The sequence below is a fragment of the Salminus brasiliensis genome, chromosome 1 (genome assembly GCF_030463535.1).
Source record: "Salminus brasiliensis chromosome 1, fSalBra1.hap2, whole genome shotgun sequence".
NCBI classification, from domain to species: domain Eukaryota; kingdom Metazoa; phylum Chordata; class Actinopteri; order Characiformes; family Bryconidae; genus Salminus; species Salminus brasiliensis.
In genome coordinates this window covers 84,470,386-84,493,736 of record NC_132878.1, presented here as the reverse complement: position 1 = coordinate 84,493,736, position 23,351 = coordinate 84,470,386, and the positions used below count along the sequence as shown (strand labels likewise).

General features: G+C 39.7%; 1 protein-coding gene across 1 annotated transcript in view; it reads left to right on the top strand.

Moving 5' to 3' along the window:
• The window catches only part of ofcc1 (orofacial cleft 1 candidate 1), a 112,553-nt gene that overhangs the window by 5,419 nt on the left and 83,783 nt on the right, over nt 1-23,351 (top strand). The window contains exons 4-8 of the mRNA XM_072679109.1: nt 4,577-4,758; nt 6,595-6,681; nt 7,720-7,784; nt 8,965-9,091; nt 15,246-15,472. Coding sequence (XP_072535210.1) covers nt 4,577-4,758; nt 6,595-6,681; nt 7,720-7,784; nt 8,965-9,091; nt 15,246-15,472 — 688 coding nt within the window. The remainder of the gene's footprint in view (nt 1-4,576; nt 4,759-6,594; nt 6,682-7,719; nt 7,785-8,964; nt 9,092-15,245; nt 15,473-23,351) is intronic.

Sequence of the window (23,351 nt, the reverse complement as noted above, 5' to 3'; positions counted from 1 at the left end):
ATCTGTTTTGCGTGACTGGGTGCTTGCATTAAGCTTGAGGGACCCCATGTTTCCAAATGTTTGTGGACATCCCTTCCAATAAATGCATTCGGCTACTGTAAGTTGCACCCATTGCTGACACTGATGAGCAGATGCACACACAAACAGCTTGTCAAGTCCTTGAAGAGAAGTATTGCCAGGTATGATGCCATGCAGGGCTTGAGGGGTCTAAAGCCCCCCAGCATTGAATGATGGTGCTCCATCCACTACTTTTAGGATAAGTTAAGGAATTATGTATGAGATGGGGCGGTGATCATCCAACATCCTGATCTCACTAACGTTCTAGTTGCTAAAAGCAATCAGATTCTCACAGCAATGCTCACAAATCTAGTGGAAAGCCCTTTCCTGGACAGTAGAGAAAGTTTGTTTTTTAATATCATTGATTTAAGAATATATAATAATTAGTATAAAAAATATACTAATGAAACTTATGAATTATGATTATGATTTAAATAGTTTGTTACTTTTTATAAGTAGTATTTTCTCATATATCATGTTAACATGAACAATTTAGTTAAAAGCTTGAAGCTTTGGAAACACAGTTTGGCATATTGTTCATGATTTATGTATCTCCTCTAACGTTGCAAATGCAAATGGCACCTGTACTGCAAGAAAACATACCTGTTTAAGGTATATCAGTCATGTTTTATTAAATTGCCAATGTGTACTATGATATAAATGAATGCTTGAGATGTGTATCGACCCAGTAAAACTGTATATACATTCATATACAATATTCAAGAATTTGATTTGCCTTACAAAATAGGATTCCTGCTAAAACTAATGCATGATTTATCCTCTCAACACTTTTCTGGCAAGACCTTATTCATTACAGAAATTACCAGGGTAGCCCACCTTTCCAAATCTCATAAAAGCCTCACAAAAGACCTCTCTTTCCTCATCAGGAAGCTGGAGACTGCTCAGGTGGACACACACTGATTACACTGCTGTAATAGGCTTTTCCCCTGTGCTAGAGTCTTTGTTGTCCCTGCCTCAATCCTTGTTCCATTAGCAGGGGGACAGGTTTAAGACTCTCTCCAAAACTGGTGGAGAACTGCCAGACTTTTCACTGTCTTTGTTTTAGTGTGGAAGCCGTTCTTGCAGCGATTGGTCGAGGTGGCGCGTGGCTGTTGTAATTCCTCTGCAGGATCGGGTGGTGGGCTTAGGCCAGTCGGAATGCCTGCCTGCGTGCTTGCGTGCGGTGTTAGCCGACTAGCATTTGGGTTCGATTGTTTGGGATTTTTGCTGGAGTCGTGAGATTAGACACTTGGCTATTGTCTTAGAATGTTCATAAAATCCCACAAAGGCACACTAGTAAAGAGGATACCAGGATTAGCGCTCTCACACAGAAAGAGCAGGAGGAGGCACATCCCCTTCGTCTCCTCTCCACTACCTACCATCCTTCCATCCAGCTGTCGAGGACTTGCGATGACAATAGGCACGAGACAATTGCCTCGGTGCATTCTCTCGCTCCTGCCTCCCACTGCTGTGTGTCTTGGGCTTTTCTCCTCAGTCCTTTACACTTCGGAGACCATTGCAGGCCTTTTTCTTCGCTCTCACGCACTCTTGCTCGCTCTCGCACAAAAGCGTGTTAACAATAAACAAGGCATGCGAAACATCATTAGCTAAATGGACGTCGTCCAGTGTGCAGTGTTTAAGGAGAAATCCCTCTCAGGGGAAGCCGTTTGGTGTTGCCGGATTGGAGCGGGTTCTTTAGGTGGCAGACTGCACACGTCGACGGTACATTGAGACCGGCTTACAAGAAAAGCTGTGAAACCCTATTAGGCCCTAACGCAATTCTTCTTCGAAAGTAATCAGAGTTCTGCTCGCTGTACACATGAGGGATAGTAGTCCCATTATAGACATTAGCTATGAGCCAGCACTTCTTCCGCTGATCAGTCTGACGGGTGTGTGTGTGCATGAGTGTGTGTGTGTCAGGGGGTGTGTGGAAGGGTGCTATTACACTAGACCTTCATTAGCAGGACTGCTAATGGATTAACTGAATGTTTTAATTAAATCTCAAAATGTCTTTATGAGGGTTTGGAGGGAAATGCTCACACCCCCTGCATATGCTTTGCCAGGCCTGACTGGGGTGTATGTTTGTGTATGAGTGTATGTTTATGAGTGTGATGAGGAATGAGGGGATATTTATTGCAGTAGTCATTTTAGATTCCCCAGTTAAAAAGGCATGTTTTTTTGTAATTTTTGGTATAATGTATATTTATTTAAGAATGAATTTATTGACAGTATATAAAAATAACATTAAATGCATCATTACTTTCATACAACCCACATAAATAAATAAAAACAATATAAAGCAGATTTATTGTTAGTTTTGTTGAATATGTGAATGTATAATAAGATGTGTCTCTGAAATAAGATGTGTCTCTAGAAAATCAGCAATGCATAATTGTTGTGATTTAACCAGGGGTGCCCAAACTTTTGCATACAGCTGTGAATACAGTACACATAAATCTTCAACTGGACAGTTTCATATTTTTGCTTCTGTAGTCCGTAAGAATGCTGTTCCTTTATATCCATAGTCATCATATTTAAGGAGGCCATAACTTTTATCCCAGTAGTCATATCCAGTTTCCACCCTGTAGCTGGGATTCCCCCAGCACTGGCAGCATCATGTGATGGGGGAATCCTAGCATGTGCTTCCTTTGACCCTAGTCACATGAAGCCACCAACTGCATCATCTCGAACTTTACTGGGCAGCTGAACACGCTTGGAGGGGAGCAACAACTGCCGGATCTGTTACATCAGCTAACAGTAATGGGGAGAGGCCAGTTATGCTCTCTGGGACTCCCAACCACGTATGAGCTGTGGCATCACCAGGAACTGAACCTTCAAATTGAGCTAATTAGTATAACCTTAAAGAAAGGTCAGTTCCTGTTAGTTTCAGGGCCCATCGGTCTTGACTTTGGTAAGTGAAATGCATGTGCAGTGTGTTTGAGGTAAAGGGCAATCCACTTTTTGGCCCCGAATCCTCCACAGTTTCTTTAATAATATGTTTTGGTTGGACGTGCTGCTAGATTAAGTGGCTTTCGAGCAGTGAAGATGTCTCTATACTTTTCCAGATTTGTCCTGCCAAACCCTCTGATGATATGCTGGTAGCTCTTCCTGCTCTTTCAGCTAAATGGTGGTTGGGGTTATAGTCATGTCAAAAATCAATGTCATATGAACATTTCATATTTGATCTTAATGTGAACAATATTGGGAGATTGAGGTAATATAACTAAACACATACATGTAAGGAAATGTCTTTAGTAAAATTAATGAATAGAAAAGACACCTCTACATTTACGTATTAGAACATATACGTAGTAGAACTAGAAAAATTCTGACATCTCAGTTAAAATGGCACAGCGTAAATGTAGAGGTGTCTTTTCTAATAGTAGAAACTTACAGCTGGAATGCCCTCACACGTGGGATTTCCTACTCGGAAAGTTGGGAGAGCCTCACTAACCCTGAGCATACAATCCAAGGAGGCTACACCATACATCAACAGCAGTAAAAGCATTAGTATTATACATAGCTGCCTGTTCATGTCTTATTAAATCAGCCGTACACACAGTACTGCCTAACTTCTGTCTGTGGATGTGTTTCCATGGTGTTTTTATGCAAAATACTGTATAATGTGTTGTTATCAACTAGTATCGCTAAAAATGCTAACCTGGAGCGTAAAAGGTGGGACAGAGGTAAAACCAAAAAAACCCAGCATTATTACTACTTAAAATACCTAAACTAACAATCAGGTAGAACCACGGCCACATCCAAAGAGCTCTTTGAGGCCTTCAGTATGAAGGTTGTACATGCTTATGAGTCTGGAAAGGGAGTGAAAAAGATCTCAGGACAATTAGAAAACATCCATTTTGCTGTCCTCAGCCTCAGTACAAGTGAAACATCTGCCAGCGTGGCCGAGTCAGGCAAGTTCAGCCCGAGTGCAGACCACAAGATGTGTACAGAAGTCTCCAACTTAAATGTCATGATAGCATCTACAAGTGGCTCTTTCCGCATTTGATGTCAAAGTACAGCATCTACCATCAGAAAGAGACTGTACCAGTTAGATTTTCATGGGAGGTCTGCAAGAAGGAAACCCAAATATAATAATATAAAAATAATAAAACGTCAAGGCAAGACTTGGGATTCATCTGTTTAAAGCACATTGCTCTGGAAGTCCTGGTCTTTTTCCCTTTTAAGTTCTCTGGAAAACTTTGGCCTTGCCCTGATGGTTTTTTCTTTTTTTGAGTTTCCTTAGCAGGCAATTTTCTAATTAGCACTGGTCCTCAGAAATGCAGAAAGTAAGTGTTCCTGCTCTCTGAACATAGCTGTAACCACCAGCAGATTACAGGTGACAGTCTGCTCTTTAATCTCCTAGTCCTGTTTCATTTCAAATTGAGCCTGCTGAAGCACTGGGCTACAATAATAAACACTGTCACTGCCCAGTTAGTTATGTATTCTCTCTCTCTCTCTCTCTCTCTCTCTCTCTCTCTCTCTCTCTCTCTCTCTCTCTCTTTCCCTCTCGTTCTAGGTAGTGTAGTGGAGGAGAGGACAGTGGCTGGAGCTCCCAAGCTCCCCCTGGCTGAATGGAGGGATCGGTTGCGGGAGCAGCTGGTGGAGAGGAGAGAAGAGGTTATCCCCCAGTATGTGGAACAGCTGAGAAAACGAGTACAGGATGACATGATCCCAGTGGGCAGGCCTTCACTGGAACAGGTCAGAGTCACACACACACACACACACACACACACACAGACACACGCACAGTTCTTACAAAATAGGTCCATGTAACCTTCCTGTGTGTGTACCTGATAGCTGAAGTACATAATGTGATTAGAGTGCACTGCAGTTGTCCTGTCCTTAGCCATGTGTTCCCTGCGAATTTAAAAGCACATTATATGGACAAAAGTATTGGGACACCTGCACATTAATCGTTTCTTTTGAAATGAAAGGTATTTAAAAACAAGAGTTTATCCTGCTTTTGTTTGAGTGACTGTGTCTACTGTCCAGTGAGGCTTTTCACTAAATTTTGGAGCATTGCTGTGTGGATTTGATTGCATTCAGCAACAAGAGCATTAGTGAGGGTCAGGATGTCGGATGATCGCCACTCCACAGCCCAATGCTGGGAGGCTTTATGCACCTCCAGCCCATGCCTGGCATCAGGTTCATGTTTAGGTTTAGGTAGAGATCTATTCTATTGTCAGCAATGGGTACAACTTTGCAAAAGTAGCTCATACATTGAGTAGAGGGGGTGTCCACAAACATTTGGAAACACAGTGCAGCTGAAGTGATTAGAGCATGTTTCCTGCAAATTTGAAAGTGTAATGTGCTGAGGAAGCCAGTTATCCATTCACTGAGTTCGTGGAACCTTTACTTATTTCTTCACTGCGACGCAGCAAACTGCAGAGAGCACTTTGTAGAGATGTGGCTCAACACGTGTTGACTCAGCCTCTTTCACTGCTAGTTTGTTCAGTTTTGAACTTGTTGTAAATAGAGATTTGCACGATTATATCGTCTCTAGTTGGGAGCAAAAAACTAGTCAGAGCAGTTTCTGTTGTGGATTCCGGAGCGTTTTCTTTCTTCGAATTTGTGGCCTACATTTTGAGTCTTTCAGAAGGAAATAAAAGCCTTCAGAAAGCGGTGACTTGAACTCTTCCTGTACTTGTATTCTTTCACCCTTCAATAGTTTTGTGACTGTGCGCCACTATTCATTTTTTTTTTTGCCTTTTTGGGTTTGTCAACAGACATTTTGCAGAAAACTGGAGCGTGAAAGACTTGAGCGTGGACTAGCGGGAGGATGTGCTGAAGCTTACAGAAGCAGATTTCTGTAACCCAGCACTTCACTCTTTTGGGTTTAATGTAGTTACATGGGGAGGTATTGTCTGACAACCAAAGGAACATCAAACCGTGTTCAGATACTGAAGTAAAAGACGAAGAAAATAGCCAGCATGCATTTGCTCATAATCTGTCTTGGCAGTGACAAGTGCTGGCGTTAAATAGAGAATGCCCAACTTAAAGTGAGAAATTGATCTATAATAAGATAAAGTAACGGTGGCGCTTGACTCATTGCGTTTCTTGGATAATCGTTTCTCGTCTCTGTGCTTCTGCAAACGAGGGGCTTTATTTGCCTATAAACCTCGCCGCTGTTTCCCGACTGCCGCTGCGCCCACTACCCTTTGAAAGGAGCACATTATGCACCACCACAATCCATAGCTATTTTAAAATGCTGCTGTCTGTTTGGAGACTCACAGCAACAAAAGCTTTTATAATACTTCAACCATGGCGCACCGCTGTCAGTCAGCCACTACAATGCCAGTGAAGAAGGGAGACAAATTTGCTGACTGAATGCTATCCCTCGAAATGTGCATCAAACGAACTCGGCCGTATACGTGCACGTGCGTGCGTGCATATCCCGTGTTGTGTGTCTGTAGGGGACTGGCTCACAACAATCGCCTGGAGATTGTATTACTGCGGATCCGGATCCAGAGCTTGTGCTGTATGTGCCGGCCAGTAAACGTATGGCTTTCATTTTTTTCCCTTTTCTTTTGGCAGGATGATCGTGCAGAGAGAGGGTTGATGGAGGAGAGAGAGTGGGCGAGAAAACGGAGAGTGATGGCTGTCTTAAGAGGGAACGCAAAGGTACCGAAGTGTGCTCAGGAACAAATGGCTATTGAGCTGTCAAATGGATCTGATTTCTGTAGCTCATCGTTTATTTATTTATTTGTCTATCTATGTATTTTAATTGGTTGCTTATTTTAAACACTGCTCTATTCTGGCCTCCACATAGCCTCTAGTCACTCCTACTCACATTGTAATTGTGGTAGATGCTTCAGAATGACGCCAGCACGGATTCTCTAATTTCAACTATCCACCTTTGCTAATATCTTAGTGGTTCGCAGGCGTTAATTAGCCTGGATGCTGGAAACTGTATTAAATAATTGTAAAACACACTGAACTTTTTGAATTAAAGCAAGGATTACTATATATATTTAAATATATTTAAAGATTAAAGATTGCTTAAATATATTTAGGATTGTTCTTTATGTTTTTTTACTTCTTGGAGCTTATCGTATTTAATTTTTTTAAGAATAGACATTAATGTTCAGTGAATACATGTATGTATTAAAGACAATTAATATGTGTGTTATATAACAAGATACAACCAATATAGTCACTATCATGCAAACTCTGTATCTCCATTTTTTCAATTTTTACTTTTTGCCATAATGTGAATCTGCCATTTGTTCTTTACGCTGTGTCAGAATTTCATGAAGAGTAGACTTTCATTAAAATGTAAGATTGAGATATGAGAGATATGAGAGCTTTGCATGACAGCAAATACACAGCATATATATATATATATATATTTTTTTTTTTTTTTTTTTTTTTTTTCTGGAATGACCATAAAACCTACTTAATAGCATTTTAGTTGGTCACTGTTTGATACAATGTAAGTATGTGTATATAAATATATAAATTTTTATTTTATTTATTAAATTTTTATTTACTTTATCATTTTTATTTATATTTTATTAACTGTCAGATTCACATTATGTATATATGCATTTTTCCATAACAGTGCTGAAATGTGTATGTGTTTGTGTGTGTGAGGTGTTCTGATATTTATTTTGTTGCTGATTATTTTTACATTTTTTTCTAATTGTATTGGTCTTCAAGGAGTCCAGATACACAGAGCAGGAAGAGGCTGTATTGCAGGACCGTCTCTACGCTGCTTTCCAGCGGTACGCGCATATCTATGCTAGTTTTCATCTGATGTTTTGTGAAATAATCATCAAATTAATCATTATGTTCTGAACAGCATTTACATTTTGCTGACATTTTTTTGCACGAATGTGTAATATACTCCTAATACACTTCGCAATGCATTGTCTCTTCTGGTGCATTGTGGGTACTTTGCCACAGGGTGTAAAAATCTGTCCGTGTCATTGGACGCAAAAAGAGCATCAATTTTGTTCCATGCACATCAGTCTTTCTCTCTTTCCCTTTCAGCCCCCCCTCCCCTCACTCTCACTCTCTCTCTCTCTCTCTCTCTCTCTCTCTCTCTCTCTCTCTCTCTCTCTCTCTCTCTTTCTCCCTCACACCGCTGTAGGCATGAGTGTGTTTAAAGTTTTTAAGAATTGTTCAGCCCCATCCACACTGACATAATAAAATCAAGAGAATATCCTCAGCGTCGGGGCGGCTGGGCTGTGGGTGTTAGTTGGACACTGTAGCTGTCAGCTAGCTGCAGACGAGGATTTTGTATCCGTGACCTTCTCCGAGCATCCTTGGCCCTGTAAATTCCTCCTCATATTATTGGTGGGTGGCTAATAGACAGGAGAGACTTAGCATGCATTAGCCCAAAGCTACATTGCCCAGATTCCACCAGCAATTGCTGGAGATTCAGCAGGAACTAATGCCAGGCTGACTTTTTATATATATATTTTTTACAACTATATTTTTTTTCTCACTGTTTTGCTGTTTTATGTGTTTTGGCTTACAAATACTACGGCTTTGTCCTTGTTTCTGATGAAATAAAACACCTTAAAAAACACCTTTCCTGTCCTGTTAAACATGGTGCAGGTAGCTATTTTAACACAGTGTTCCTCCTTTTAGAGAAACAGGCAGTGTGCTATTACTGTTTCGAGAAATTAAGAGGTTAGGCGAAGAGACGGGACAAAGGAGGGTTTTATTGCTTTGCCCCAATAAGGCAGGGAGGCCGAACGGTGGAAGGAAAGGGGGGGGGGAAGAGAGAGTGAGAGAAAAGCGTTAGACATAGGGTCTGTTTCAGGTTATTAGATTACATTCGGGGCAATGAGAGGGTGGCTGGTAACAGGATTAGTGGATCTGTTGTTTTTGTGTACAGTGTTGGGGTGTGTGTAATTGTGTGTGTGTGTGTGTGTGTGTGTGTGTGTGCGCTTGCAGGGCAGAGAGACGCTTGCTGAATTCCCTGCATCTGCGTCAGGCTGAAGTCATCGCCCAGTATGGAGAAATCACTGAAGCCATGGTCAACAGTGAGCCATTGGCCATTGAATCTGACCTTCCCTGGCAGGTACACACACACACACACAACCAGATGCACACATGCTTGCAGGGATCATCTCATAAGGGGACCCTAAGGGGAATCAAAGGGGACAGTAAGAGAAAGATGAGAATGTGTGTGTGTTATGTATTTGTTTGTTTGTTTGTTTGTTTGTTTTATGCCATGTTGTTTGTGACATGTTCTTCATTTTACTATGAGAGATGCTCTTGAAGATCCTTCTTGGTCAGCTGAGAGTGTTCAGCAGTTGCTACGTGATGTCACGACCATTAATACAACAATGAAAAGAAAACGCAAAAGCCTTGCATCTCCGAAATGCAAATTTCATGCTGATTGCTAACTTCTTAGCTTTCATTCCAAATCATTTGGGATTCTGTTGGTCCATTTATCGTAAAAAAAAATAACAACTGCTTGATTGAAATTATGTAACTGAGCCCAAAATGAGACTGACCAATCAACGAGCGACGGAGCACCGCTGATTTCCTTTGTTCTTTCTGTGCTGAAATGCGTCCCCATGCATACATGCATGCAAACACACATATATACACACCTACACACATACGTTGTGACCCTTCTATCGTTCTCTTTTTTTCACATTACTGTGCTTTTTTTGCTTCTTCCTCTGCTAGTGGAGGTAGCGTGGTCCCTTAAATAAAAAATAGAAAAATTTAAATAAGTAAATTGAATAAATTGAATGTAGGATGTATGTATGCGAAGGGGACATCAGTATTTATATGTATGTATGTGTGAGAGTGTGGGGGTGTGTGCATGTGTATGGTGCGTGGAGTGAGTGCGTTTGTGAACAGGCGTGTGTGTGTGTGTGTGTTTCGCAGTTTAGGATGCTGCTGTTCTGTCATGGTGCAGGCTTAGAGTTGTAATGATTCCTGTCTCAGGCTGCCATGGTTTAAAAGAGAGAGAGGGAGAGGGAGAGGGAGAGGGAGAGAGAGAGGGTGAGAGAGAGAGATCCGGCTTTGAGGACGGCTGTAAATGCAGTGAGATTGTGGTATAATTCCTCACACTGGCATCTCTGCCCCCAAGTCACCATTCCATTATCTCCCAAATTGCTGTGTTTCAGAGAGATAAAGATTTTTTATGGCTTGCTGACTTGAAACAACCAGCGCAGCCAGAAAAGCAATGGCTAACCTGCCATGCATAGTAATTTCATTGGTAAATGACAAAATCTTTGTTTATATGACATTTCCCAAAATTACTGCGGCAGATGAATCTCAAATATAAAATGTCACATTTGGCATGCAAAACTATGAAAATATATTTCTGTGCAAAATTCATGGAGGCATTTAATTTAGAACGTGTTTAATAACTAAGCTTGCCTGCATCAGTAATCCTGCCTTCGGGTCCCAAAAAGATTGTCATATTTATACACCCCCCCCCCCCCCCCCCTTCGCCTCACCATCACCCCCCCCCCAGTCTGAAGCCAAAAATTTTAAGGGTAAATGTTCATTGTTAATTAAGATTTACTAATTAAAATGAAAATAATTAACGAGAAAGCTTAATCTTGGAATATTAGCCTATACTTAGAAAGAAAAGAAGTTTTTTTATTTATATAAATATATAAATACAAATATATATTTAGAGACAAAGTGTATATATATATATATATATATATATATATATATATATATATATATATATATATATATATATAATTATATATATGGTGTTTCCTGTATATTCAGAGTGCGTCTTGTGATCTGTCACAAAATCTGTGTTTGTGTGTGCCTGAAAAGAGGTTTCGACGAACGACTGCCTCTGTGCCAAAGGAGAGAGAAAGAGAGAGAGAGAGAGAGAGAGAGAGAGAGACTGAAACAGACAGACGGAAGGAAGAAAGCGAGGGATGGAAAGAAAGAAAGAGGAGGAGAATGCAGAATGCTTTGATCTTGTCTGGAGGAGTGTTGCTGTATTCTGGCACTTTAAGCAAACCCTGCCACCTCAGAGCTGGCCTCCCGTCACCTTCCTGGTGCTACCTTCCTAGAAATCTCCTCACTTTGCGTGTGTGTGTGTGTGTGTGTGTGTGTTGAGTGTTTGTATGTATGTGCGCGTCCACCTTTATCATTCCTCCTAATAGCTTGATGCTAACTTGAGTCGCAGGCTCGACAAGGTCGGTACAGGCTATGGCACGCAGGCGCATCATGTGCTGATTTGATTCGCCGTCGTGATGGCGGGGGGGGAGCGGTTGGAGGCTTTGCCCCTTCCGGATGGGATGTGTGGGCTAAAGCGCTTTGCCACCAATTACTGTGCGGAAGCGCTGAGGAAATCACGTTTTGTCGTAGCAGGGAGAGGAGGAAGCTCAGTTGAGGAAGCTCAGTTGAGGGGATTGAGGTACTTTCGGGAGGTTCTGGCAGGGGTTTGAAGAGGTTCAGAACACTCTAAGCACAGTGTGGTTACACACGGATAGACAACCAGTCACCATGGCGTAAAAGCTTACCTTTAAGTTGGGGTCTCTCTTTTTAAACCTCTTTCAGTGTGTTTAGGTCCAAAACGGCCTGCTAATTATTTTCTTTGAATCCAGCCAATGCTACAGTAAAACAGTACTGTTGGTGAGTGTTAGGCACCTTAGCACAGTAACCAATACAGATTGCATTAGAAATTATGCAGGTTATCATAAATACAGTAAAAAGTAAGAGAAAATTCTCATTTTGAGGAACGTAGCTGAGATCTTGTGAGCTAGTTTGAAGAACAAAGCTTGGTTCCAGATTTCTCCTGGGTGTTTTTAGCCAGTGCATAGATTTGTTCAAGTCAGCAGCTCACCTGATTTTACTGATTTACCACACCAGCTGTTGGCTAAATTCTAAGTATTATATGTAAGTATTATTATATTTACATATAAATATTATATATATTACATATAAATATATTTACATAGTATTATTATAAGTATTATTATATTCTAAGTATTAAGTCTGAGTGCCCACTTACACTCTTACACTCACGTACTTCTTTTATTGCATACCAAAAAAAAAAAATCATCAATGAGGCCTCTGCAAAAGCTTCTTGGACATCTTACAGAGTCAATACTTACTAAAACCCCCTTTGGCAGAAATCACAGCTTGCAGCTTTTTGTAGACGGCCCAGGTTTTTCCCAAATCTTCTTTGCAGAAGGCCTCTGGTTTTGAGATGTTCTTGGGTCGTCTTGCAGGCACAGCTTGTTCAGGTCTATCTGCAAATTTTCTGCAATGTTTAGGTCATAGAACTGAGAGGGCCAGTCCAAAAGCTTCAGCTTGTTTCTCTGCAGGTAGTCCGTGGTGGGTTTTGAACAGTATTTGGGGTCATTACCCTGTTGTAGACGCCATCCATTTTTTCAGCTTCAGCCTTATTACGGATGTTTTGATATTTGCATCCAGGATTTGACTCTTACCTCCGTACATGCCATACTGCTAATGCCACTGGCTGCAACGCAACCCCAAATCATGCTATGCTCAACCCCTATTTTCCACAGTTGTCACGGTGCTCTTTTCATGAAATGCTGTTCTTTTTGTGGTTCTGATTGTGGCCAGACAGTTCTGTTTGACTTCATCAGTCCACACCAGTTACCAAAGCTCATCTGGCTTTTAAAATTTGTAGCACCTGAAACCTGGAAAAGCATGCAGGACAATTTGGGGATTACTTCACTTTTTTATCTTCAGGCACTCATTGCATTAGTTGATTTTGCAGTAAGTTTATGTGTATTTCAAGTAGAGTGATTTTACCAGTTTGGTTTTATTCTTGAACTTTTTTAGGATTATGATTGTAAATTATGTCTTTACCTCTGTGTAAAGGTTGATGATGATTGTATTTTATGGCTGATTAGCTACAGAACATATTTGCTCTGTCTCAGTTTAAACAAATATATTTTAAAAAAGTGTAATTTACCCATGGATACCCAAGCATTTACATTTATATAATATAATATAAAACAATATAATATATGTATTTTGTAATGTTACTTGATATTATAGCTAAATCAGTATAAATGAATGAAAATTCTATTTTATAGATTTTAGTTTATCAATGAATGATTTTTGTATAGAAATAGATTAGATAGAGATAGAATAGATTATACTATTAGGAGAATTGCCAAATATCCTAAGCCAAATGATTTTACTGTGATTTTTTGTCCTTTTAAGAAGCTGCTTCGTGGATCATTTGCTCACTTTTGTAGTATTAGTATAGTAGACTGAACAGGTAAAGCTGGACACAACATAGATTAGCATGAGGATAATTTGTTATAACACAATAGATTCATATAAAAAGGAAAAACAACAAAATCAGTATGAGTGCTGATCAACTCAGTGTTTTTTTAATAAGCTCTCTTTTAAATGAGAGACATTTGATACTTGAGCTGCTTGAATCATTCTCTGGAGCCGTATTTGTGAATCAGTCATCCATTGATATTTTATGAAAATCCTACAGCAATTTCAGAAAAACACACCTACTGAAAACCAACACTCAACACTTTTCTCCTCTCTAGTTTTTCCTGACAGCCTTAAATAATTCTCACATGACAAACACACTCCTCCAGACTGTATGAATCATGGTATGTGTCTGCGGGAGTGTGTGTATGAGTATGAGTTAAAGAGAGAGAGATAGTGACTCCGTCTCCCTCCTTCATGTGGAACACCAGTCGCTCTCCTCCAGAAATCGGGCGAGACGCAAGCTCTGGGTCAGCTCTGCACTGATTCTGCTAGAGTGGGCCTTAGAGAGCCATCACCCAGCAGCACACAAGCTCACACACACACACACACGTGCATATGTGTATGTTTGTGTTTTCCCTCCCACATCTATTCCATGGAGGCTTACACCCCTTTCCACAAACACACTTATATTTAACGTCCGCCCACCTAAAGTAATCCCTCACTATTGGTGTCCCCATTTTTCTCTCTCTCCCCCTCAGTTTTCTCTGAATATTGCTTACTGTATCACTCTCCGCATCTTCAAAATAGCACTGCGGTGATGTTTGTGCAAGTGGAGTTGATTTATCATTGTTAAATGATGCGGTTGTATTAATCATATGTTATATTCTCAAGGGTGAGACTGAGTGGAGTGTCTGTAAGAGGAGAAGAAATCAATCTCTCATGTGGTTGCAGGCTGTTAAAGTTGATTTCTCTCTCTCTCTCTCTCTCTCTCTCTCTCTCTCGCTCTCTCTCTCGCGTGCGTGCTCTCAATATATTTTCAGTACGTTCTATGTAAATAGAACACACTTTTGGTGTGTGTTTGTTTTTGTATGTGTGTGTGTGTGTGTGTATGTCATGCAAAAAACGCATATGTTCTTAAGTTTCAACAAAAGTCAATGTAAAAAGATTTTATTCCAAGTCATGTTGGAGGATTTCTATTGGTCCATTCAATGGCATTAATAAAGCCACAAACAATTTTAAGATCAGCAATTCTAGTCTAATTCTATTTATTGGAAAAAGCCAACAAGTTAAATAAATTTAGGGTAAAAATTGTGTTATTCACAGTTAAAATAATTAAAAAACACAACATGAAAAAACATTTAAAATAATTGTATTTCACACACATAAAAGATTTCTTTTATGCCACAGTTTAGGACAGGTTAATGGTGCAAAAAAAAGTAATAAATTAATAAATAAGTATTTTCTCAAATATCAGATTTCACACTACACAAAACATTTTCTTCATATTTCTATTATTTCTTTTGCAAAAAGCTTCTTTACTGCATTTTTTGTCTTTCTCTTTTATTAGTTTCATAGATTTTCTGTTTTAGTCTCTAAATTCCTCTCACTTTGTCTCTCTTGCTCACTGCCTTCCACTATGCGCCCTATGCTCTGTTCACTGTGTAAATTATCCAGAATTTATAGACCAGCAGAAATAAACTCTAATAACACTTTTTTTTCCAAAGTTAAGAACAGTTTTGCCTTTTCCTGTAAAGTCACCATTTTGAATATTGTTATAATAATGTTTTTAATTAGGCATCTGTGAAATTGTCAATCTAGTCCTTCCTTTGTGATCAATATCAGTATGTTTACAGAGCCCAAGAAATGCCCAAAGGGTTTCTCACAATAGCTGCAGTTTAGTTATTCGTTATTATTACATACCGTAATAGTAACATCATCAACAATGATAGCAGTGCTACACACTCGTGGTACACACAAGATTTTCTTCTCGTTCCTGTGTTTATCCCTATGTCTGTCCCTCTCTCTGTTTGTAGGTGGAGTGGGTGCGGACCCCTCAGCCGGTGGAGGTGCATGTGCTGTGTTTGCGTGCCGTGAGGGAGAAGCTCTCCAGCGGTTTGTACTATGTGAGCGTGTCCCTGCACAGTCGGCTGGGCGGCCCTGCGTTGCACTGGACCCAGCTGAAGGGGCAGCGGTGGAGCGGCACCACTGAACCCATGGAGCACAAGGGCCGCTTCTGTGATACTGACCTGCACCTTAACCAGTCTGTCTGTTTGGTGAGAGAACACCATCAAACACATGCTGATGAACATGAATTCACGCCATACAACATGATGGAACACGAATAAAGGGTTTACACACTGGTACTTCTAGACTAGTTTTCTAGTCATGGAAAACACCTGGAAAAAAAGTTTACTGTTAAAATTGACCTGGAAATATTTAATATAAAGTTAAATTAAGCCACCAGCTGAAATCTGGAAAACCTGTAAATTTAGGGAGTATTTGTTAGTTTTAGAAACTCTTGGATAAATCTCAAAATTCTCAAAAAGAGATCCCGCACTGTGAACAAATACATTGCCAACATGTCTCTCCAGAAGTGTTTAAGTATTATAAATGGTCGGTAAGTCACTACTCATTATGCAAATCTTTGTCCCACATGTGCTACTTGTACTTCATGACATTCAACCTAACTTTCTTTCTGTAAAGCTGTTTAAATTAAATTAATCTAATTTAATTAGATTAAAGAAAGAAGAAGAAGAAACTCTCTTCAAAAGTAACACTGTCCATTTTCAATGGCAGCTCTGGAACCAATAAGCTTCACTTAACAAACAAAAAACAAACAAACAAAACAAAAAAAGACAAAATATTTAATATAATTGCATTGCATGCATTTAATATTAATTGCATGATTTGCATTTTTATTTCTAAACAGGTGTTGAATGGTACATCACAGAGGATTTTATTATGATCATTGCATATATACTGGTAAATATAAATGTAATGGAAAATCTCCTGGAAACGTCCTGAAAAGGCTTTTCTGAAATGAGGGTCATAGTAGGGTCAAGTGGACAGAAATGTGACACTATAGGGCCGCTGTTGTGCTGCATTTTAAAATGTACTGCCATGATCAACAGCTCGCATCTCTATAAGTCACAGGAAAATTATTTTTTCCTAAAAAAGTGGCACTACAGACTTGGAAAATGTCCTGGAAAATTTCTCTTTTTCTAATTTTTCTAAACAGGTTGAGAACCCTAAGTTGACAGTAATGGGGACACTATAGCACCACAGTGCTGCATGTTAAGATACACTTTTATGAGCAACAGCTCTTGTGTGCATAGGTCATGGAAATTGTTCTGGGAAAGTCCTGAGAAATTATTCCTGAAGAGTTTTCCAAAAAAGGTGGGAGCCCCAATAGTGTCAAGTGGACAGATACATGGACACTGTAGCACATCTGTTGTGCTGCACTTTAATTTGAACAGCTCATGTGTGTATACATCATGGAAAATGTTCTGGAAAAGCCCTGGATTTTTTTTTATCTATTTTAATCTATTTTATCTATTTACTAATTTAAATCCAGAGACCCCGGATTCATGATCACAGTGACGCTCCTATATTAGGATATAGGCTAATGGCAATTATGCTAATGGAAATTATGTCTGCATTGCCCACATTTCTCTGCTCATTAAACCTATTAAAGTCCACTAACCGCCCCTCCTGCCTCCTCACACCTGTGTTATTTTCCAGAACCTTTTAAATCTGTTTTGGATTGTGGACTGATATATTTACAGCATCCATGTCAGTGAATGGAGATGTTTGAGGATGCAGCAAGGCCTCCGTTTTACATATGAGAGAGAGGTTGAGAGTGCAGAAGAGGGAGAAAGAGTGAGAAAGAGAGAGATGATGACAAGTCTTTCAGGATACAGATGTGTGATGAGAAATACAAAACACACACTTCATCTGAAAGTAATTCTGACAACGAGGGGTTTCCATTTAACGCCCCTCTCGTCTGCAGAGAGAGGGGTGGGGAGCAGCGAGTGAGGGGAAAAGCCTTTGAAGTGAAATCCAAAGCTGAAATTTGCTAAATGCCTGCCTTGAAAACAAACAGCAGTTATCTGTCACAGTCTATCACGACCGCTGATTTGCTGTCGAAGCAGCAGTATGTTCAGGATTCAGCCACGGGTCGTTGCTGGAGCTGTGAAATAGAAGAGATGAGGTCATGAACACTTCTGTTAAACAGTACTGCTTGTGTAAAACCGAGAACATAGAGAACCAACGCTGTCCCTTAAGGACCACCAAACTTAAACATGGGGTTGGTGTGCCTGTGAGTTGAGATGTCCTTCTGAAAGTTCTTTCCCTTCCAAATGATGTACCCTAAGCTAGGGGGTCTATATTTGTAATATACCTTTTTCTGGGGGTCCTGATTTGTAATGTACTTTCTTCTGGGGATCCAGATTTATACCTGACAGCATTTAAGAAGACTTTTGAAAGTTCTCCTTTCAGACCAGAGCCAAAATGTTAATGGAGAAAGTCACATTATGACGTACCTTCACCTGGGGGTCCAACTTTGTGTAATACCTTCTTCTGGGGTTCTGGATTTGAGACATACTTTCTTCTGGGGTCCATATTTGTGATCTACCTTCTTCTGGGGGGCAGAATTGAGATATGCCTTCATCTAGGGGGCCGGTTTTGAGACATACGTTCACATGGGGCCAGATTTGTGATATACCTTATTCTGGGGGTCTAGATTTAAGATATATCTTTTTCTGGAGGTCCAGAATTGAGATATATCTTCATCTAGGGGGACGGATTCAATACATGTTTTCATCTGGGGGTCCAGATTTTAAACATACCTTCATCTGGGGGTCCAGATTTTAAACATACCTTCATCTGGGGGTCTAGATTTGTGAATTACCTTCATCTGGGGTCCAGAGTTCTGCCCCAACTTGAAATATGTTGAAATACATAGATATAGACCAAAAATCCTGACCCTTAAAAGTCTTTAGAAATACTATTCTAATATATTAAAAACACATTAATGAACTATTGGAATTACATAGTTTCAAAATTGGTCCACATTACTTGGACCAAAATATTTGATTCATTTAAAAACTTAAAGAATTTAAGTACCATTCTAAAACATTTAACACAGTACTTTTGACCCATATCGCCTAGCTGTTCATACTGCTTCATTTGACGTGTCAGAGCCTTCTCTGAATGTCCTTAAGCCAACTGCCAACATTTATAATGGTGGTGTGTGTAGGAGAATGTTGGGTCAGTTTAGTCTGAGCTTAAGGGGGTTAAAAGACGTTGTATTAGAATGTAGTGGAGGAGCCTGAGAGAAATCCAATATGAATAAAACAGCAACTTCTCAAACATGACATTTCATCCCTGAATGTAAATCAAACCTGAGCTTTATCATTCATTTATATAAGGGCAAAGCGTTTTATTGGACTGGGGATGAAAGCGTCTGCTTATAGAATTATGTAAACTCTGACAGACAGACTGCTGACAAAATATGTAAAAAATAATATATATATATATATATATTTACTGAGCACTTTATTAGGATGACCTGTATATCTAGTCACTCATGCAATTGTTTAATCAGACAATTGTGTAGCAGCAGTGCAATAAGTAAAATAATGCAGATACATCAGTAGCTTCAGGTAATGTTCGCATGAACCATCAGAATGAGGAAACATGATCTCTGTTAATTTCAGATTGTTGGCGCAGACAGACTAGTTTGAGAATTTTTGAGAACTGCTGATCTATTGGGAATTTCAGCACAGTAACAGTCTCTAGATGTAACTAAGAATGGGTGGTCATCAGAGAATGGCCTACATGGACTAGTTGGACCCACTCAGCAGCTCAGATTGCACAACATGTCTAACCCTTAAGTGAATGACCATACTTTTCTTTGTACACTTTTGGCCCATTAATACCAATCGATCATCGCTTGAATGCCACAGGCTATTTGAGTATGATGGCCTTCTGGGTCATCGGATCTAAATCCAACAGAACCTCTCTGGGATCTGGCAGGACATAAGATTTGCAGCCTGAGCATGCCACTGAAACATCTGCAGGGATTGCATGATGCAGTCACGTTATCATGGACCAGAATCCGAAAAAATGTCATCTTGTGGAATCCATGCCATGAAGACTGTTTTGAGAGTGAATGGAGGTCCTACCCAAAACCATGTCTGCCAAAAAAAATCTGAAGGTGTCTTTAACACTAAGAATTACATTTACAATTTTTGGCATTTGTGCTGATGCTCTTATCCACAGCGATTTACAATTGCATCGTCTTACACAGGTAGGCGAATATAGCGTTGGGAGTCTTGCCCAAGGACTCTAAGAATTAGACAGTACTCCTCTCTCTGCTTTGGCTGGAGAATACTTAGCGCTCCATTGAGAGCACTCCCTCCATCCTATTAGCATCTCCCATCCATCCTCCAGCTCTTCATTACTGCCAGTCCTGCTGCTGCTGCTGCTTTTTTGGTCGCCTTGTTTTGCTGCTGTTTTGTTTTGGAGAATTTGATCAGATTTGCCTGTGATTGGCTGGAGTGCCCACGTTAGCTCTCTCCCTCTCTTTTTGGTGCTTTCGGAGAGGAAATGAGGAATTAGCAATAGTAGGTGGAATGTGGAAGCTTATCATATTTTTTTCTCCCTTTTCTCTCCCTGATTCTTTCTTTCTTTCAGTGGCGCATTTCTCGTTGGTGTGGAGGGAAGCACTGTGCGGAGATTTGATCTGTCTTCCGGATTTGTGTGTGGAGGCACATGACTGTCTGTCCCCACAATCTGGAGCGTTTACTTTAAGTGGGATGCACAAGCCTCAATAGTCCAGGCAAAGCTGGGGATGATAAGCGAATCTTGGGCTGCGTTGCCAGCTGTGATTGTTTCTCTCAGAGTTCTGTAGGCCCCTCATCTCTCTTGCCATTGTTCCGGAACCTCCACGGCTCTTCTGTCCTCTCAGCTAAATCTTTTAATTGATTTTCTTTAGAGACGGAAAGAGACAGGCTCAAGTGAAGTAGGCCTACGTAAGTGTCTGGGTTTGTGGGATTTTCCCCTCCCACCCCCCACCCCCTGATCTATCCCTCACCCCTCCACCCCTTGCCCCACATCTTCTAGAGTTTGCACTGAAAACACAAGTCTGTTTTGAATGAAACGTGATCGTTCTAATGGTTTAATAGCCGGTTCCCTCCAAAGCTGGGGTGTACTGATTTGCAGCATGTGGTTGGTTCTAGGCATCTCATGTGAGAAACTCCTCTAGCTTAGAGAAGCTCTTTATTCCTCTTTAATTTTGTGGAGATTGCGCTGATCTGAAACTCAGTTTTGGTGCTAGGTTTAAAATAATGCCAAATTATGGACTGGATATCAGCAAATTGTGATTCATTTCTAGAACACATCTGGCCTAGAGTAATGCATGTAACGAAAAGCAAAGTAGGTCATGTAAAAAAGGACACTCTTAAAAACAAAGGTGCTTTAAATGGTTCTTTTAGTGATGCCATAGAATTACTAGAAGAACCAGCTTTCATAAAGAATTTATGTCATTTCTGTAAGAGATATGTGAGTGAGCAGAACCCCTAAGTTGGTGAACAGTGAAATCAAGTGAACATCAAGTAAAAATTCTCCAGACTTTTAAAGGGTTCTTCACACTCACACATCTCAAATACTACAAATATGGTTCTTAATAAAACCAAGAGTGGGACTTTACTAAACCTGTTTTTCTGTTGTGTAGGCTTAGACTTTTTTGGTCCCACATTATAAATGTCTGTAATAATTGTGTAATTAAACATTAATATTAACACATAAATGTATTCATCTTCATCATTTTTGAGATATAACTAATATACCTTCACCTGGGAGGCCAGATTTGAGACGTACGTTTATTTGGGGGTCCAGATTTGTGATATATCTTCTTCTGGGATCCAGATCTGTGAGTTTTGCCCCAACCTAACTTGTAATAATCATGTTCCAAATATGGTTCTTTATGGAACCAAAAGTGGGTCTTTTCTAAGCTTTAGCCTTTTTTAGTAAGATAGTTTTGGGTCCCAAATTTGGGTTTATAATAATTGTGTAGTTAAACATTAATATCAACATATAAATTTAATTATGCTCATTGTATTACACTTATTTAAGCACATAAAAGAGAATATGCTCATACAGCTATTGAGATTGATACACTTGTAACTGCACAAGCTGTTCTGCAGTACCACCAGTAGTTACGTTGTTATTGTATGGATTGTGAATGTGTAACTACACAGTTATTACAGATATTTAATGTAAAGTGGTACCTGTTTTTTTTCAAGCCAGGTTCTTCAGTCCAAAATAGCGCAGTGTTCATCTTAGTAGCTTTTAAAGAAAAAAAAAAACCAGCAATAATAATCCTCTGTCTTATTCTCTCTGTTCCTTTCCCTATTTTCTCCCTGATATTTATAGCACGTTGCTTATTCTTTCAGTAAATTAGGCATATGAAATACGTTCTTCCCCTCTTCCAATATGCATAATGTGGGAGATTATGGAATAAATTTGAGGCCTGAGTCAGAGGATGGCTGCTGTTTTTCAGGTGCGAGGAAGCAGTGGCTGGGGAGGGGAAACACGTGATGAATGTGATAAAACAAGTCTCTTCCATTTGCCATTCCGACTAATAGAGGGATGAAATATTCCCCGGCATGATTGATGAAGTGCTGAGCTCCTCTCTGTCACTTCATTTTTTAACGCCGCGACGCAGGTCTGTCTTCCCACTCCTTCAGTAAATAGGAATCCATGTTTGTTAAGCGTGTGAACCCTCAGCATGGCTGTCAGCTCGTGTGCATGTTACACATGCTACAATAAATCATGGCTAAATCCTCCTGAATTTCCTCTTAAATATGAGTTGTTGTTTTTTTTTTCTGGCATGTGCTCGTGTTTTCACCCCGGCATGTGCCGCCGAACATTACGGTTATGCAGCGTAAATTCTTGTGATCTCCACACCTTGGCCCCTCTCCCTAGCACAGAAAAGCATGATGGAAACAAGAACGAGCCATCTTCCTGATACTGTTTTTAAACCTAAATATTTTCCAACATGATTTGGCACAGTTCGATGGCATGTTTACACCCTCTGAACATTAATAAGATCGACACTAGAACAGTAAACAATTCAGTTCAGTTTTATGCAGTTTTATTTGCATTTTTAATTTCTTTGTAATATTGTCACAGAGCAGCCTTAAATATAAAAAGGAACGTGATGAAGAAACGGCAAGAAAAAACACGATAGTGTGGAGATGATTTCTGCTTAAGAGGTTCTACAGATTTTTCAATTCAAGGGTTCACTTACTTTTTCTGGTCTGCACTGTGGATGTTTACTCCTTGTGCTCAGTAAGAGACATGAACACTACAACTACTTGTGTGTTAGTTTAGTTAGACTGTGTTTGTCTATAATTGCCACTTATAATGATTAGAGTGCATTTTATTACTAATCGATGCGAAAATCCATGTACTTACATATTTGTTAGTCAATCATATTTGTTATTCAAAGTCTGTAACCAATTTCATTCATCTGAAAGTTGATTTAGAGTTTGTCCCTGCAAGCTTTTTGTTTAATAAATAAAAACTTGTAGAATTGCACAAATTATATAAAAATAAATATATAAATAATAAATGGGCTGTCCAATAACTTATTTTTTGTGTGCTGGGAATAGACAATATAACACTTTATTAAATCTGAAGAAAATTGCAGTGTCACATTACTGTACAAAAGTTACAGAAGAGCTATCAACAACAAATAAAAGTAAGCAGGGCCGATGTGAAGATATGAAGTATGTACTAGATGTGTGTGCATACATTAATCGGGGGGGATACAGAAGAGCTATTACCCATAGGTCATAAAAGTGAATAAGAGAACATGTAAATATATATGGAATATATAATGAGCTCTACACATGCTTGAGCAGCCATGGTGGATATTGCACTATTAAGACAGTCATGTGATTGAATCAGGACTTTTCATGATCCAGCATTTTGGTCAGCATTCAGCATCCAGCTATTTGGTGTCTCACTTAAGCTTTTCTAATGTGTTTTCATATACAGTTGAAAGAATAAGTTAGTGAACCATTGGAATGATCTGGAATTCTGTATTTATGCCTAATAAAATGTGGTCTGAC